Source organism: Pleurodeles waltl, chromosome 12, assembly GCF_031143425.1.
Source record: "Pleurodeles waltl isolate 20211129_DDA chromosome 12, aPleWal1.hap1.20221129, whole genome shotgun sequence".
Lineage (NCBI taxonomy): Eukaryota > Metazoa > Chordata > Amphibia > Caudata > Salamandridae > Pleurodeles > Pleurodeles waltl.
The window spans coordinates 655826299-655841426 of NC_090451.1; the positions used below are offsets into that span (position 1 = coordinate 655826299).

At 44.1% G+C, this 15128-nt stretch overlaps 1 protein-coding gene across 2 annotated transcripts in view; it reads left to right on the forward strand.

Annotated features, from left to right (window-relative positions):
- Positions 1–15128, forward strand: part of PI4KB (phosphatidylinositol 4-kinase beta) — a 130324-nt gene that overhangs the window by 16082 nt on the left and 99114 nt on the right. For both annotated transcript variants that reach the window (XM_069218354.1, XM_069218353.1), the window contains exon 2: positions 680–1664. In XM_069218354.1, the coding sequence (XP_069074455.1) occupies positions 708–1664 (957 nt within the window). In that variant the 5' untranslated portion in view covers positions 680–707. The remainder of the gene's footprint in view (positions 1–679; positions 1665–15128) is intronic.

Sequence of the window (15128 nt, forward strand, 5' to 3'; positions counted from 1 at the left end):
GTCGGATCTGATGGTGGGGCTTGTATTTCTCATGGAAGCAAGTTTCCATGAAAGGGAGATTATTGTTTCTAGTCTAGGACCCAACTTTCTACAGTGTGTATTCAGGTAAGAACTGTGGTTAAGGGGTCACTCAGTACCACAGCAGTTTGGATAGTTATGTTAAGACACCAACACTCACCCACAAGGTCTGCTGATTGCACCAGAACTAATTGTAGCTGACGCATTACAGACATTCCTTTAGATAAAGTATTTTTTTAACTTTTCGGTGTTAAGACTATACGACTTTCCATAGGAGAACTCTAACGCCTACTAGGAAATATAAATTATGGTTCTACAGCTTTAAACTTAAAAAGGGCAGTGAAAGAAAGAAAGAACCAAAATCCACCATTGACGTAACTTTTTTAAAAAAATGCTAGTCAGCGTGTACTATCTGCGCAACCTAAGCAACACATATTTCAGTTTTAGTAACTTGTGATTCAAATGTGATTTGAGTGGAAGTACTAGGTTAGCTAAATTTAACAAAACATGCTCTTGTGTGCGAACTTCATTTAAACACAGAAGGTGCAGAACACAAAGTTTTATAGCTTGAAACCTGATGAATATTATGGCGAAAGCAAATAAAGGTGGAGAGAATTTTTGCCCAAAAATGTTTAACATATCTTATGTGTCTTTCTCATAGCTTTGAATTGTGTAGCCGTGCAACAGAAATGGGAGACATCATGGTGGAACCAGTCCCAGAGAGACCCTTGGATCAGGTCCCCCAGCAGGGCTCGCCAGCCAATGGAGGGGTACCTCTCGATGTGATCTCAGAAGGCATGGGTGAGCTCCCTCTAGTTATCGACCCTGAAGTGGCAAAAAAGGCCTGTGAAGAAGTGCTAGAGAAGGTAAAATTGCTGCATGGCGCTTCTGTGGAGAGCCTCGATCAGATCGATGGGTGTGAATCCATGGAGGAGGACAGTGATCAGCATGGTGAAGGTGGACTGGTGAATGGAGACGCGAACAACCGAAATGGGCATCGAAACCTTGAAACTACTGTGGGGACCCCCACAAAAATTAGAGAGGAAGACGAGTCACCGATTGACATTAATACTGTTAAAAATGCTAGGAGGCGACAAAAGAACAATTCGGCCAAGCAGTCCTGGCTGCTGAGGCTCTTTGAGTCTAAACTCTTTGATATCTCCATGGCTATCTCATACTTGTACAATTCCAAGGAGCCTGGTGTGCAGGCTTACATTGGAAATCGACTATTTTATTTCCGCAATGAGGATGTAGACTTTTACTTGCCACAGCTGCTGAACATGTACATTCACATGGACGAAGATGTTGGGGATGCCATTAAGCCATACATTGTACACCGCTGTCGGCAGAGCATCAACTTCTCACTGCAGTGCGCCTGGCTTCTTGGCGCCTACTCCTCGGACATGCACATCTCTACCCAACGCCACTCCCGTGGGACCAAGCTGCGCAAACTCATCCTCTCTGATGAGCTGAAGCCAGCACACAAGAAGAGGGAGCTGCCCACACTCAGTCCAGCCCCTGATATGGGGCTTTCCCCTTCCAAACGAACTCATCAGCGTTCCAAATCCGACGCAACGGTCAGCATCAGTCTGAACAGCAGCCTGAAGCGAACATCAAGCAACCCCAAAGTGGAAAACGATGATGAGGTAAAGGAAGGCATTTTAGTTTGGAAAATAGCGAGTGGGATGAAATGAAGGTTTGACTGAGTATGTTAGCATGCCTCATTTGTATGTAAATTTGCAATCATAAATGCTATAAAAACGCCAGTAGACAGTCCATGATGCTTCTTAAATAATTGGCTCATTTATACCCTGTTCAGATTTGTGGAGATTGCCATGAACTTGTGTATTCCATTACAGGAGTATGGAGGACTGTAGACACCTTGTACATAAACCTTTTTATTTGACACATGATGCAACTTACCCAGTACTACTTCATTTTCCTGCTGCAGAGCAGCATCCACCTGGTGAGTATATCGCTGAGGGAAGGGCATTGCACCATTAGTATGTAAACACTACACCTTGCCCTTTTTGGGGTCCGGTATCCATCAAAGACGGAACAAGGTAACCTTCACTTGAGAACCACATAACTGAGAGCAGGTTTGTGCACTCAGCTCACAGAGTAAAAACTGGTAACCTTTTTCCACTACAGATTACAAGAGGAATGCAGTGATGGCTACGTCGTAGTAAGCTGGTGTTTTAATGTGACATTTACTCTACGATTACATCAGTCCTGGTTGTGTTTTAAGTTCTACCATGTGGTATCATTGTGCAAATTCTTGGTGTGTACTCCAGTAATTCATGAATGTATGTTATATGTAAGCTATTGTTGATATTGGCAGTTTAAATTGCTGCAAGTTCACTGGTTAGACTCAACAGAAGATAATAATTGCAGAATAATTTTAAAATCAATTTCGAACTCTTCCCCCCTCCCCCCCTTTCTGGGCGGTACAAATATAATTGAGAGTATGCTACATGGAGTTAGTTAAAATATACAATATTACACCATTTTTCTTTTCCAACGTTAAGATTAGGAGATTGGAGATTGATGGTCGTTTTTTTTAGTCCTGGTTCGATGGAGTAGTACGAAGATGGCTCAGGCTTTCATTCTTGTATGTCAAGCCTGTTCTGTAACCTTTACATCTGCTTTTGATAGGGCAGTACGGAAGGCACCCTAAGCACGATTCACAACTTGCTAATAATATGTGGTTTAAGATTAAAATGTGATCTTATATTGCAGGCTGTGAAGTGTGATTAATTGAAGGAAAACGAGTGGCTTCCTTCAACCACAGAACTGGTTTGAGGTGCTTCTCTTTCAAGGGTCTCAGGCTGCCTTCAAGCATTGCCTTTGTGTAAATTGATGCTTCTGTCACTTTGTAGCACTGGATTATACTCTACTCCTGGAGCCCTTCCAGGCGACATTACTGTCCGCTGACACATCCCCGGAATCACCTGCATCATTGGAAGATGTAGACGCCTAAGCACCCATACACTTGAAACTTGACATCCCTACTTGCCATCCCCTGTGACTCACTTCCCCTGTCACAATCCCATCCACTGACTTATCCTTGGAGCCAACTCACACCTCAGTTATGCCTTCCACTGATCCCTTCGTTATGTCCCAAAACACAGCGGACTCCCTTTATCTGTCGATATCTCCATATTGGAGCAGAATCTCCCCTTTAGTTATGTTGCTTTTTGTTTTCTATTGATCATGTTAAATATTTTGAATCTTTGACGTCATACATTTATGCAAAATTGTGAGATTGAGTAAGTAATGTGTGAGGTTCATCCGTCATCTATATTTTCCATTGAGTGCTCATTGTATGCAATAAAACGTAATTAAAAATGCAATAAAGAGATTTAAACAAAAAAGCACAAAGTAGCACCGGAGCAGCCTCGAGACTGGAGCACTCACAACAATGAAGTGTGAAGTTTCTGCTCCTGGGTGTTGTCACATAACATTGAAACATTAAACAAGAGGTGTGAGTAGGTCGTGTTCTTACCAACACAGATAAAAAGGTCTGGGCAGTTATAAGATCACCACTGTATACTGTCACCACCGCCTTACATGCTAAACCACGGACTGGGACAGTAGTCCTCAGCCCACTATGGGAGCACGCTTAGAGTCCCTCCAGGTAACTGGACAGGTCCTGGGTCTCACATTGTGAAGTACTGGCTACGGGGTCACACTAGATTTGTATAAGGCAAGGACCAAAATAAAAGTCAGGATACCAAATACCCACGCAGTTGGGCATTCAGGGCAAGATCTCCGAGGCAGAGCTGAAGGTGTGTGTGTGTGTTTGTGTTTGTTTATTGAATGTTTGGGCTGTGCTTGAATATTTGATCATGAGTGTTGTGAATGGATATGTGTGTGAGTATGAATGAATAAATGAGTGTGTGTGCATGTGTGCCCCGTCCACCCCCCTCTCTCCTAAAATTAGCTTCTGCCACTGCTTTTGACTAGGAAACCATACCTCATTACCTTCATCCACTTCTTGTCTTCTGTCTCCGAGTTTTTCCTACTCCTGAATCACATTCCTGTTTCGCTAAATCACCTTTTATAGTAGGTGTATAAATTATCTACCCGCCTTTTCATAGATCTCAACATCCTTCTTTGAGACCATATCCATGTAGCCTAACAATATCCGGTAATCTCCACTCTAGCTATTGAAGCCATCAGCAAAAACTCACATAGGCCCCCACTAGTGATCACATTTAACTCCTTTTAATCTAACCTTTTGCAAAGAAACTAACATGCTTGGAACATTTTCCTTGAGAGCACAAACCTAATCCCATTAACAAATAGTAATCAATAACCTTTGGCTTAATCACTGCCTTTGAGTTCTAGAGTACCGTTCTACTTGCTGTAAAGCACTTCAACATCTCATCAGGTGTAGTAAATGCTATATAAGTCCAATTACGATACAAAACATTATAACTATGCCAGTTTATGTGGTCGGTCGTGTCAGTTTACAAGGTTGGCAATTTGACATTTTAACATTGTGATGACTGGATCCTTGCTCCTGTGAGCCCCAAACAACTCTCTGGTAAGTGTCAGATTCTCCATGTCACCAGGTATTTTGATAAGTAGGTCATTCGTTTACCATCCGACCTTCTACATCTTGTGAATCGACTGACCTAGTGGAAGATGTTTCCTTTAACATGCTGAGTGTAAGCGATACTGTAATTTAGCAGGGGAATCGAGGCAAGGACAGACACAAAAATAATACATTTTTCCTTCGGATACACAGTAAAATTACCTTAAAGAACGGTTTTGTGAGAAATTATAACAGAGTTGTAATTTTGATTCCTGGAAGTAAAAGATTTTGTGAAGGAATGTTCAGGCAATGGAGGTGTCTACAGCCTGTGTCTCTACAAAGAAAAGAAGGTATTAGTATCCTTTGTAAAGGTGCAATGAGCTGTGGAGCGGAGATCTAAATCTGATAAATACATTTACAAATATAAGTAATATGTATTAGGACTGATTTTGTGCAAGGTGGTATGGTAAATTAATCCCATAGAGAGATGTGGCATTTCTGACTGGCCTGCCCAAAGTCTTGAACTCTGATGCAAAGCATGATGTCAGGACAAAAAAGTGTGGGGCTGGACACTTCATTTAAGGCAGTGCGAAAATGTTTGGCTATCAAGCTGCTTTCATTAGCAAGGTTTCCTAACTTTAGAATCTTTGTTTGACCATGGCATTGGAGGTAGATAAATTGATACCAGGAAGGGAGTGGCCACCAGTCCCTGCAAAATAACTTAAGCAGAGGCAGTCTCACACACATTCAAATGAGACTGAGGACAGTTTTAGAGCCTCCTCTCCCATCTCCCATTCACCCATCTTCCTTTGGATGTAAGCAGCCCCCCCCCCCCACTCCCCACACCCTCTCCCCCTCTCCCCCCACCACCACCAGGTTTTCTATTTCTTCTCACAGGCAGTGCTTTAAATGAGCCGATACTGTCTGGTACCGAGTACCAGCGCTTTTTTATTTTGAGAGGGAGAGTACCTGCACTTCTCAAGAAAAACGTAATATTTTTCATTAAAGAGTACCAGCACTTTTCACAAACAAGCAGATACTCTGATACCGAGTACCTGCACTTCTATTGTTCCATTTCAAGTACTGCTTACAGGTGTGTGCGTGTGTTTTGAAGTTGTTATAATTACTATGTGAATAAATTACCTCCTACTACGTAACCCAGGAGCACAAACCGTTCATGTGGAAAGTATTAGATTTTAGGGCATAATGCAGTGGGTCTATTAACAGATCAGCTGTCAGTTATCCTGTCCTATTCTGGAGTCTTTTCATCCCTGTCTGACCTTCTGTTGTTAATAGTAATTCTTCTGTGAGCTAACCTGGAATACATTTCGAGGTCCTTTTACCTCATACTGGCCTGGTGCGTGATCCACGGTCACTGGTGCTTTGCAGTCATTTGCCCTTTTTTAGGTGGAGCATAGCAGCGTGCAAGCACTGCTTTTCCGACATGTTGGTATGTATCTGGGCTTTTAACCTCACCCATCACTATCACTCATTCATGGGCTTTCCCATCAAAAATCCTTTGAAGACATTGGAAAATGCTTTACGTTTGTCCGTCCTTGGGGCGGTTTTGTTACCGCTTTGAACACCGACCCTGTTACATGGATAATTGCACTTTTGCTGATAAGTTTAACTGCGAGCGAACTTCTTTTTCCTTTTGTGTCTCTCCTTCACGCTCATGCTCATGGCGGCCGTGGCGCTGTGAATCGGCTCGCTTATGTCAACTGTTTTACTTTTCATTTTCAATTTATGTGGCAAGAAAAGTCCACTTAGGAATTTACAACGCTAATAGCTCCAACTCGAGCAAACCCGAGGCCCCTCGCATTGCAAATGCTTGTTTCCTTCTCTTGTTAATAGCTAGAGATCACAAGCCAGCCATGCCTTGCTTGTCTTTTGTTTTATGGATACCGTAAGTCTCCTTGTCATCAAGGGCCCAGTGCTCCAGTCTTCGACTTTTCTTTTACACGTCATTCTTTTTAGTGAGTTAGTTATTTTGAATCAGCTAGAGGCGAACCAGGGCTGCAGCGCCAGTGGTGCGTTTATTTATGAATGCCACCTCAGAGTCCTCCTGTAAACACGAGTTTATGTATATTATTCATACACTAAGCTTGCTGGTTGATCCGCTCCGAGATCGGTGTATTGCAAAGGGGAACAACGGAAATCATTTCCAGCTGTTGGAAAGTAAAATTGTGCACAGATGTGCATTCACTTTTCTCGGAAGTGGGTTGCGCCCAAAAAGCTGTGCTCCGCGTTCCCAGCCATGGCCGCCCGTACATGCACTTAGCAAGCGAGTCTCCAGCCATCTTTCGCTGCAGGTAATCCAGGCACGGCGGCCGCCCCGCAGCAGGTCTTGCTTCTTCATCCTGGTTCCCTCCCTCGGCTGGGGTTTTTAACAATCCCTCAGCTGAGTCAGCGGAGGAATGTGCGCCCGGCTAGCGCGCATTCTGCTTCACGTTCAGTAGAAAGGAGACTTTGAACTTTTTTTCTAAACTTGGGCGAAGCAAGAGTTGGCTGTGCTGACCTGGGAGTTTCAGGTTTCAAGGAATGTGCAAGGGGCATTCGAAGGAGCAATGTTTTCACAGCTGGTGATGTTGGCACTTCTTCCCCGCACAGGAGAAGGTTTCAGGGATGTCCCGGGGAATTATCTTTCCCAGGTGGCTTGCCCTTGCCCATGACTTGAGGAAAGCTTAGGAACAGGGAAGTTCGATGGTCCCCGAGCTTTTCACCAGGGTTAGTTTATTTTGGGGGGTATTTATAAGGGTCTTCATTATGCCTTCAAATAGGCAAAGCATGAGAAAATGCTAATGAACTGAATCGCTTCTTGGGACTTTGAAGAATGTGGGTGTGAGTTTGTGTGTGGGTTGAAAGCCTCACTACTTAAGTCCTCTTCAGCAGTGCAATCTTATCTCACTTGCGTCACTCCTAATGTGCACCCAAATTAAATGACTTGTACTGCCCATCAGTGACACTTCAGTCAACTTTCTAATGGAAACTTCTCGCACTGTATTTCTCACTGCCCCCTGCAAGAGGTTCTTGTGCTTTGTGGTGGAATATTAGATTCCAGGCCCGTTCAGTCCTTAATCTCTGATGAGGTAGCTATTAGAATGGCGATTTTGTGCCACTTATGTTTGCGGTGTTTCAGTAATCCATATGGGAGAAGAGTTGCATGCGGTGCACTGGGCAGCATGAAATATGGAGTGTTATGGTTTTGGAATGGCAAAAAGTTGATCTGAAAAATGAGTCCTCGCTCTAATAAGTGAGAGGATGTGGCATGTGTATCTATCATTATGCGCTGTGAGGCATACATGACTCTAAATAACAAATAGACAGGACTATTGCAAATATTGCTTTCATTGAAGTGCAGATCAGCTTGCCAGTATTCGGTGTCATTCATGGCAGCAGTACATTACATATTTAACATAAACAGGTTTCCTGTTTTTTTGCTCATTTATTGTTGTTCTTGCTGTCTTGTAAACCCCTGTCAATTTGCTTCTTAAATATCTATTTCCTGCATGTAAAAAATGAAAAATAAACAGACTAGTACTTCGTTTTTTTAAATCTTGGTGCCCTGTGCTGACTTCGCTTTTGAGTTAGCTAGATGTTCTAGCTGTTTAAATTTGCTGCATTTGGTGAACACCAAAGAACTGTCTGATGTTAAGTGGTAGAGCTTCAAAGTTTTGGAGATGCTTTTATGTGTTGTTATTTACACGGCCCAAACCTAGCTCGAATGACTTACGGGTATGGTCAAAATTTGGTATTCTCAAACATCACCAGTCCGAGCAGGCTAGTGAGGGGGAAACTCGATGCAACAGCTTATTTCTGTTCCATTAGGTTTGAGATGTTTTTGTGCAGTAAAGTATGTTTTTAAAATCTCAAAAATCAAGGTCTGTCTCTTTCTGAGACTTTTGTGAAGACCGTTGTTTTTCATGTTAACCTGTAGCTCCAATAAAGGTTTGTTATTTTCTGTAAAGGACAACTTTCTATATGTAACAGTGTTTGGAAATTGAGTGTACTGAATACAACAGTGTAACCCTCCCGCTTCCTGTTGTTTCTCTTCATTACTACTAGTGCTTTCCGTCCAGAATAAGATCCTGAAGATGCAGAGACAAGTTAACATTTTGAAAACTGAGACTGCGTTTTTTTGCCATTCCATACAAAAGGTTTCTTTCAAAGCGACCAATGCTCTCCTGGGTGGCTTGCTTGAGCAGTTACTATGTACTTAGCTCGTCAGAAGTATCTTCGAAGTTTGTGATACAGAATAACACAGCAGTTCTCTTCTAGCGCTGTTCTGGATTATTATCTGACAAGAAGTAACTCGTTATTAAACTCTGTAGTCCTGCAGTGCATTCAAACTAGTGTTAGTCTTGAGGTTCTGGCACTGGCAGTGTTGAGCTTGTTTAAAATGTTACTTTTAGGACATGACCCTGTTCCACGCCTTATTTCAGATACTGTTCTGCTAACCGATCTCATTAAAGCCAGTGTTCTGCTGTGGGAGGTAAGTGTCGGGAGTGTTGTCCCTAGAGCTGATCATCTGTAATACTGATCTCTCCCGGTAGCTTGTAGGCACTGTATAGAGATGATAAGGGTTTCAATGTGAAAAAGTGCAACAGGGAGACTCACTACTTAGCCCATTAAATCTTAGTGTCGGGATCTCTCTGAACTTTGGAAACCAGCATTGCTGTCCCGTTTGATGCTACCTGAACAGAGAAATATATCTCAGTTTTGGGGATACCTTTTACTCTTTGTCAAGATAGGACTTTGGACTGGGTCCAGCCCCACGAAAGATTTTGTAATACCAGTCCAGAGGGATCAGAGTTCACACAGTTGACCTCCTGGTTCAGTTCCATGAACTCTGGGCCCTAAACAAAACGTGCAGGCTGGTTCATGGTACTGTGTACATACAGCAAGGTCGGAAAAGACCATCTCCTGTGGCTTTTTTGCAGTAATGGCCACACAGGTCTATGGATGGCAGGGAGCTTCTGCTCATGCCACATCAGCTGGAGGCTGCGGGCGGCCATCAATGGTGAAGGAGAATTTTAAAGTTTATAAAAGGGTCACTCAGTGATGAAGGAAGAAGGATATTCTTCGGGCAGATTCACTGCTACGGCTCCTGGTGCCTCTAAGCTGCACTTAGTCATTCTTGTTGTAGCTTTTCACCATCTCAGATGGGCAGTGTCAAAAGGGCTATAAAGCACTCTGAATCAACTTTAGATATTTTTTGGCTGGCTGGGTTTTCTCATGGGCAGCCCTTCCAGTAAGCAGGCAGGTAGGCTGCTGCAGAACCACAGGCGGAATTCGTGGTCTGGCCCCAGACTTCAGGGGACTGGCAGCATGCCAATCCCGTCCTTTAATCACCACCAATCCACGTTATTCTGGTTCAGTTTCCTCTTTAAATCGCCAGACCTTCAGTTATCCTCATAGTGAGAACAGTTGGGTCAGGAGCCCGCTGCCAATCTGATTCGATGCTGCGTTCCAAGGTTGGCTCCAGTAATTTGTCCTTGCATCGGAAAGAGCCAGGTGTCCTTTCCAGAGCGACATGCCAGACATCCACAGCAGGGGTAATCTGTTGTTAGTGGAACAAGGTATGCTCTGTTATCGGAATGATTTTAGATGCCTCTGGTATGCTGCTGGGCAAGTTTCGTTGGCTCCTTATCATTGAAGCTGCCTATACAGGCATATTTTTGGATTCCCACCAACTGCGAAGACGACGAACTTGAGTTTACTATGTTCTTGTGCTAATTGGCAAATGCTGATAGTGAGTCACCCAGAACTGCTCCAAAGCAATTCTACGAGTAACCATCTGTGCTGCAGAATTGCTGGATAAATGTTGTAATCTGATGCTACACGTGGCAGTCAGTAGGCCGTGAGATAGACTTGTGCACGGTTATATAAAATCATTAATCAGTTGTACTAGCCATACTGGTAGAGTGTTTAAAAAGATGCCCCTTGATGTGCATATTGCAGGGGTACCTTTTCCGTGTCCTCCTGCATAAGAGGTAGACTAGGGCACTGCTAGGCATTGTCGAACATGCTGGCCTATTTGTATGTACATCAACACAATTTGTAGACCAATATAATTAAAGCCAGGAAATTTTAATCTGCAGCATTAGGAATTCATTTTCTATGACAGCATTTTTTTGCACAAAAGTTTTTTTTTTTTTTTTTTTTTTACGTATTTTTTTTTTTTTTTTTTTTATTGTGTCTGGGCGCATGATTTCGAAGCAAGTAGACTAGCATTATTTTAGGCCATTATAAGTGAAAAAACAGCAGCTTTTTGGAGTTCAAATAAGCTGCAGGCAAATAGATTTTAGAAGCTACATTGTGTCTGAATACTTGATGCTGGTTCATGCGCTCAGGTGTAGTGAATAGGATGAAGGTGCTTGATCGGAGACGGAAAAATGGGTGGAGAGTCTTGTGAAATAATACTGCATATCCTGACTTGTGCCCTGCCTCTGCCCCAGTGAAGCAGTAACTTCCACCCTGCTTGTGGTGCAGTGCATTAGTGCGCTACTGAATGCATCACATCAAAATCATCGCTCGTCCTTGTGTTTGAAGCTTCTTAGCGTTAAATCTATCTTTGACCACTTCTATGCTTCCTGTGCAGCTGACGTGTTTTTTTTTTTTTTCTTTTTCTATACTCAACCACAATGTTGAAGCATTGGAGGACCCAAGAGGCAGACATGGCTACCCAGCGGAATGTCACCAATGTGGTACTCCTTCAGTTTAAGAACAGTTGCCCAGTGAACCCTCGGGACCCGCATGAGCCTTAGATTCCAGTGATGACAGGTGGGCAGCGGTAGCACTTGCTTTGTGGTCATTTTCTCTTTGGAAGCGGAGTGTTACCCTCCTAGGGCACATGGTGACGGCCGTGGCACCTGTTTTTTTGCTCTTAAGCCTGAACAAAGGTTATGTTTAAATACATTCTCGAGTAACACCAGCTGTAAAGGCAGGACTCAGCCATGGTTGGCAGCAGTTAAGCTAAGTTCTAGTCGTGCACAGTCCTGCACTCTCCTCCATAGTCTTTTTTTCTCCTGTGGATGACAGTAGTGCACTTCTCTGTATTTTTGTCTTTATGCTGTAAAATGCCTCCGTCCTATGTAGTGACAGGTCTTTGTGTTTGCCTGTCTGTAAGTTGGTGGCAGCACATTTTGATCCTACCTTTTGGCTCTCCTTTTAAAAAAAAAAAAATAATAATTGCTGCACCGTGAACAAGAAACTTCGTCCGGACCCCTAACTTAAAAATAGTTCTTTAAAATCTGTTCACAGCCGCAAAAGAGCAAAGGTGTACCACCCTTGCTCGACTTCTAGTAACAATCTCTATTTTTATCGATATTTGATTTCAGTTCTAGCATGTTATGTGATTTACTTAGAAAAGTGGTGCTTAATCTGTTGCAGTTCCTTATGGATGAAAGGGTTATATGACGCTTCAAAAATCAAGCCAGCCCCTCGGCAGTAGTCTTTTATGTTTTTGTGCTAAAAATCCCATGCCACCATCTTCGGTGGATTGTTTTATTCTTCAGGGCTTTGTCACCATTTTGTCCTAATAGGCATCAGGTAATTCCATATTTCAACCAACCTTTCTCCATGTTTGTGCACCTATATCCCAAAGAGCTCCGAGGCCACCATCAGCGTGAACTGCACCACACGGCATTGCTTCTTTTTTCGCTTGAGTAGATTTTTTTTTACTCAAGCTGCAGCTTTCGCAGCGCAAACGGCTGTCACCTGCCGGAACCGCGTGCATTAAATCTCTCCGGGAGGCCTTCTACCACTGGAAAGTTGACCTAGAGGACAGAATTTCTTGCTCATGCTTGGAGAGCCTCACAAGATTAAAAACAAAAAAAAACTCCACCACCAAGGTGTTGGCAGAGTTTGGCCTCAACTCGGTGCGAAGCGGGCAAAACTCCACCAACTCCACCAGTGGAGCAGAATTTTTCACCCGCCCCTACTTCAAATCTTGCTGCTGGTGGTTTGCACGTTTCCCAGAGAAAAATAACGGCCATTTGTTCACGTTTAAGATTCTGCAATGGTCCCGATTTACATGCTACTTAAATAGAACTTTATATATAATCGTCTTCCTTTATTTTTAACATGGTTTTTCTGTCTTTGTTCAAAGAGACAAAAAAAATATATATAATAATATACATACACACACAAATCCTAAGTGGGCAGACCCATAAGACAATCTTACATGTTGATTTTCTTTAAACATAAAAGGGTCGCTTAGGATTTGTTTACATGAGATGATAGATATAGGTGAAGCAGGATATCTTATATGTGGATTTTTGTTGTTGGCCACAGATCCTGAGCCTTAATTTAATCTTGGGGGAAATCCCCCTTCCTTTTTTGAAAGTCTTCGGTCTTCGTTTATTAATCGGGGATCTTTGAGGCTGCTGAAGAACGCGCGTTTTAATATGATTTTTTTTTTTAATTAGGCTTCATTTTAAAGCGTGCACCGATAAGGTGAAAAATGCCTGCTTTAGGTGATTTTTTTTCCTAATTTTTGAAGCGGCCGGCGCATAAAAATATTGGTCATACTGGTAAAAAAAGCGGCCAGGTGGCAACCCTTGATGTGCCCCGCGCGCACGACCTCAAGCGGTTTACCTGCAGTGCTGCAGGAGCCGCCCCCGCTCCCGGGCAGGGTATTGCTTACAAGTAACTTTCCCCGCTCAGTTCTTCCGTCTGAATTATAAATGAGGCTCTGGTTTCCACTATGTAGGACACCGTCCCGTGGAAACAATAAGCCAGCGAGTTTGCAAAGCCGCAGGGCCCAGGGAAGGAGTGTCAGCCAGTCGCCCCTCCCTCAGGGCGCTATCCTGCGGGGGCTTCCAGCAGCTGCTCGTCTGCAGGACAATGCGCAAAGGTGCGCGAGGCTGCGCGCCCCCCGCCTGCGCGCGCGGTGCCGGCTCCTCTGCCGTGGAGAGCCCGGGCCCGGCTCGGGTTCCCTCGCCCGGCTCCGGTGGCCCCATTATTCAGATGTGCCTCGAGGCGCTGCGGGGACAGGTGTTTGTGCTCACCTCGAGATGGCCGCCTCAGGGCTAGATGAACCCGCCAAGTGCTGGGCCCTGCGTTTTCCTCAGAGCGCCGAGGATGCGCATCCTTGAACCCACCTCGCGGCTTTCTACCCCGACCTGCACTTCATGCCCCTTTGTATCACTGTTGCACTTGGTGTTTCACCCTCGTTTTTTCCCTTCCTCGGTGCTCCCACAGGGCCAGCGCGCTCAAGGTACAGAGTACCTGCACTTCTCTGCACTGATACATTTAATGGGAGGGGACCGGCACTTCTTTAATTGGATGGGGGAGTACCTGCCCTTCTCAGCACAGGTGTCGTAGGTTTCATTTCAGAGTGTCGGCACTCCTCAGTAGTAACCAGGTACTCTATATGTTACCTGCACTAATGTCTTTCCACGCACCATCCTTTCTCGCCGTTTCCCCATCTTTTTCGTTTTCTTCCTTTACTCTGCCCCTTATTCTGAATAAAAAATCTGATGATGAACAAGAAGTCTCTGTGACAGCCATCCACAGCCGCAGGCACAAATTAAGCGCCGAGCACACCTGCCAGGCAGGCCCACGCAGGGGCAACGTTTTTCACCCAGTCCGGTCAATTTTTTAGCCAACGGTAATTGAGTTTAGACTAACAATATTAAAATTGTGCCCACAATTCCCAGGCTGCCAGGTACTGAACGATGAAGTAAAGGGCCGGCTGAAGGTGTGGCATTTCACGTGGGGCCACTTGGCAGCCGTGGCTGGTTCAAGGGGAAACTGCTGATACGCGCTGTTCCCTGGAGGCCTCGCGGCCCAACTGAACATAATTCATTTCTTGCTGAGGAGAATGCATCTCTTGCTCAACAGCAGAGCGCATGGGTGTCATAAGACTTCGTGACTCAGTTCTATCCTTTGTACTCTGCCCACACTTTCTCCTAATAGCCTACATGACATTTCTTGTACAAAAAAATTCGGAAAATAAAGGGATTTCTATAGCAAACAGAAAAATCTTAGTGTGGTGCAAACGTTGTTCAGTGTTTTTTAGTCCACCCAATTACAATATCAGCAAGTAACTTCCAGTTCTATTTCTTTAAGAGAACATGTTTGCTTTGAACATTTTGAGGATTTCCACAATTGTAAAAAAAAAAAAGGTGGTGAAAAACGCATAGTTAGTTGAATTTGCAGGTCTTTTAGCGAGCTCCTCAGGAGTCAGTTGACATTTTTGGAATACAAAACCCACGTATTTAGCCACGATTCAGGCCGGTGCCTCTGCTCGACTCCAAGCTCTGCTATGCCCCCTGGCCCTCTATTGCTTCCAGTCTTCTTTCCCTTCCAAGCCATAAATAGGCTACTTTCCCTTCATGCAACCCCCTCCTCTGTACAGTGGCATCGCTTATCCTGGTGTCAGTGTACTGTGGACTTGAAGGGAATGGTGGGATTAGAGGTCAGGCATATGCTGCAGTGCTAGGAGCATGTGCTGCTATACAAACTTTGTCTTTTCCAGTTGGTACGCTGCTTTGTGTGAACCCTTTGCTCTTCAGAGTTGACCGAGGCACGATCGATGTAGGTGCATAAATGAGCAATACAATTA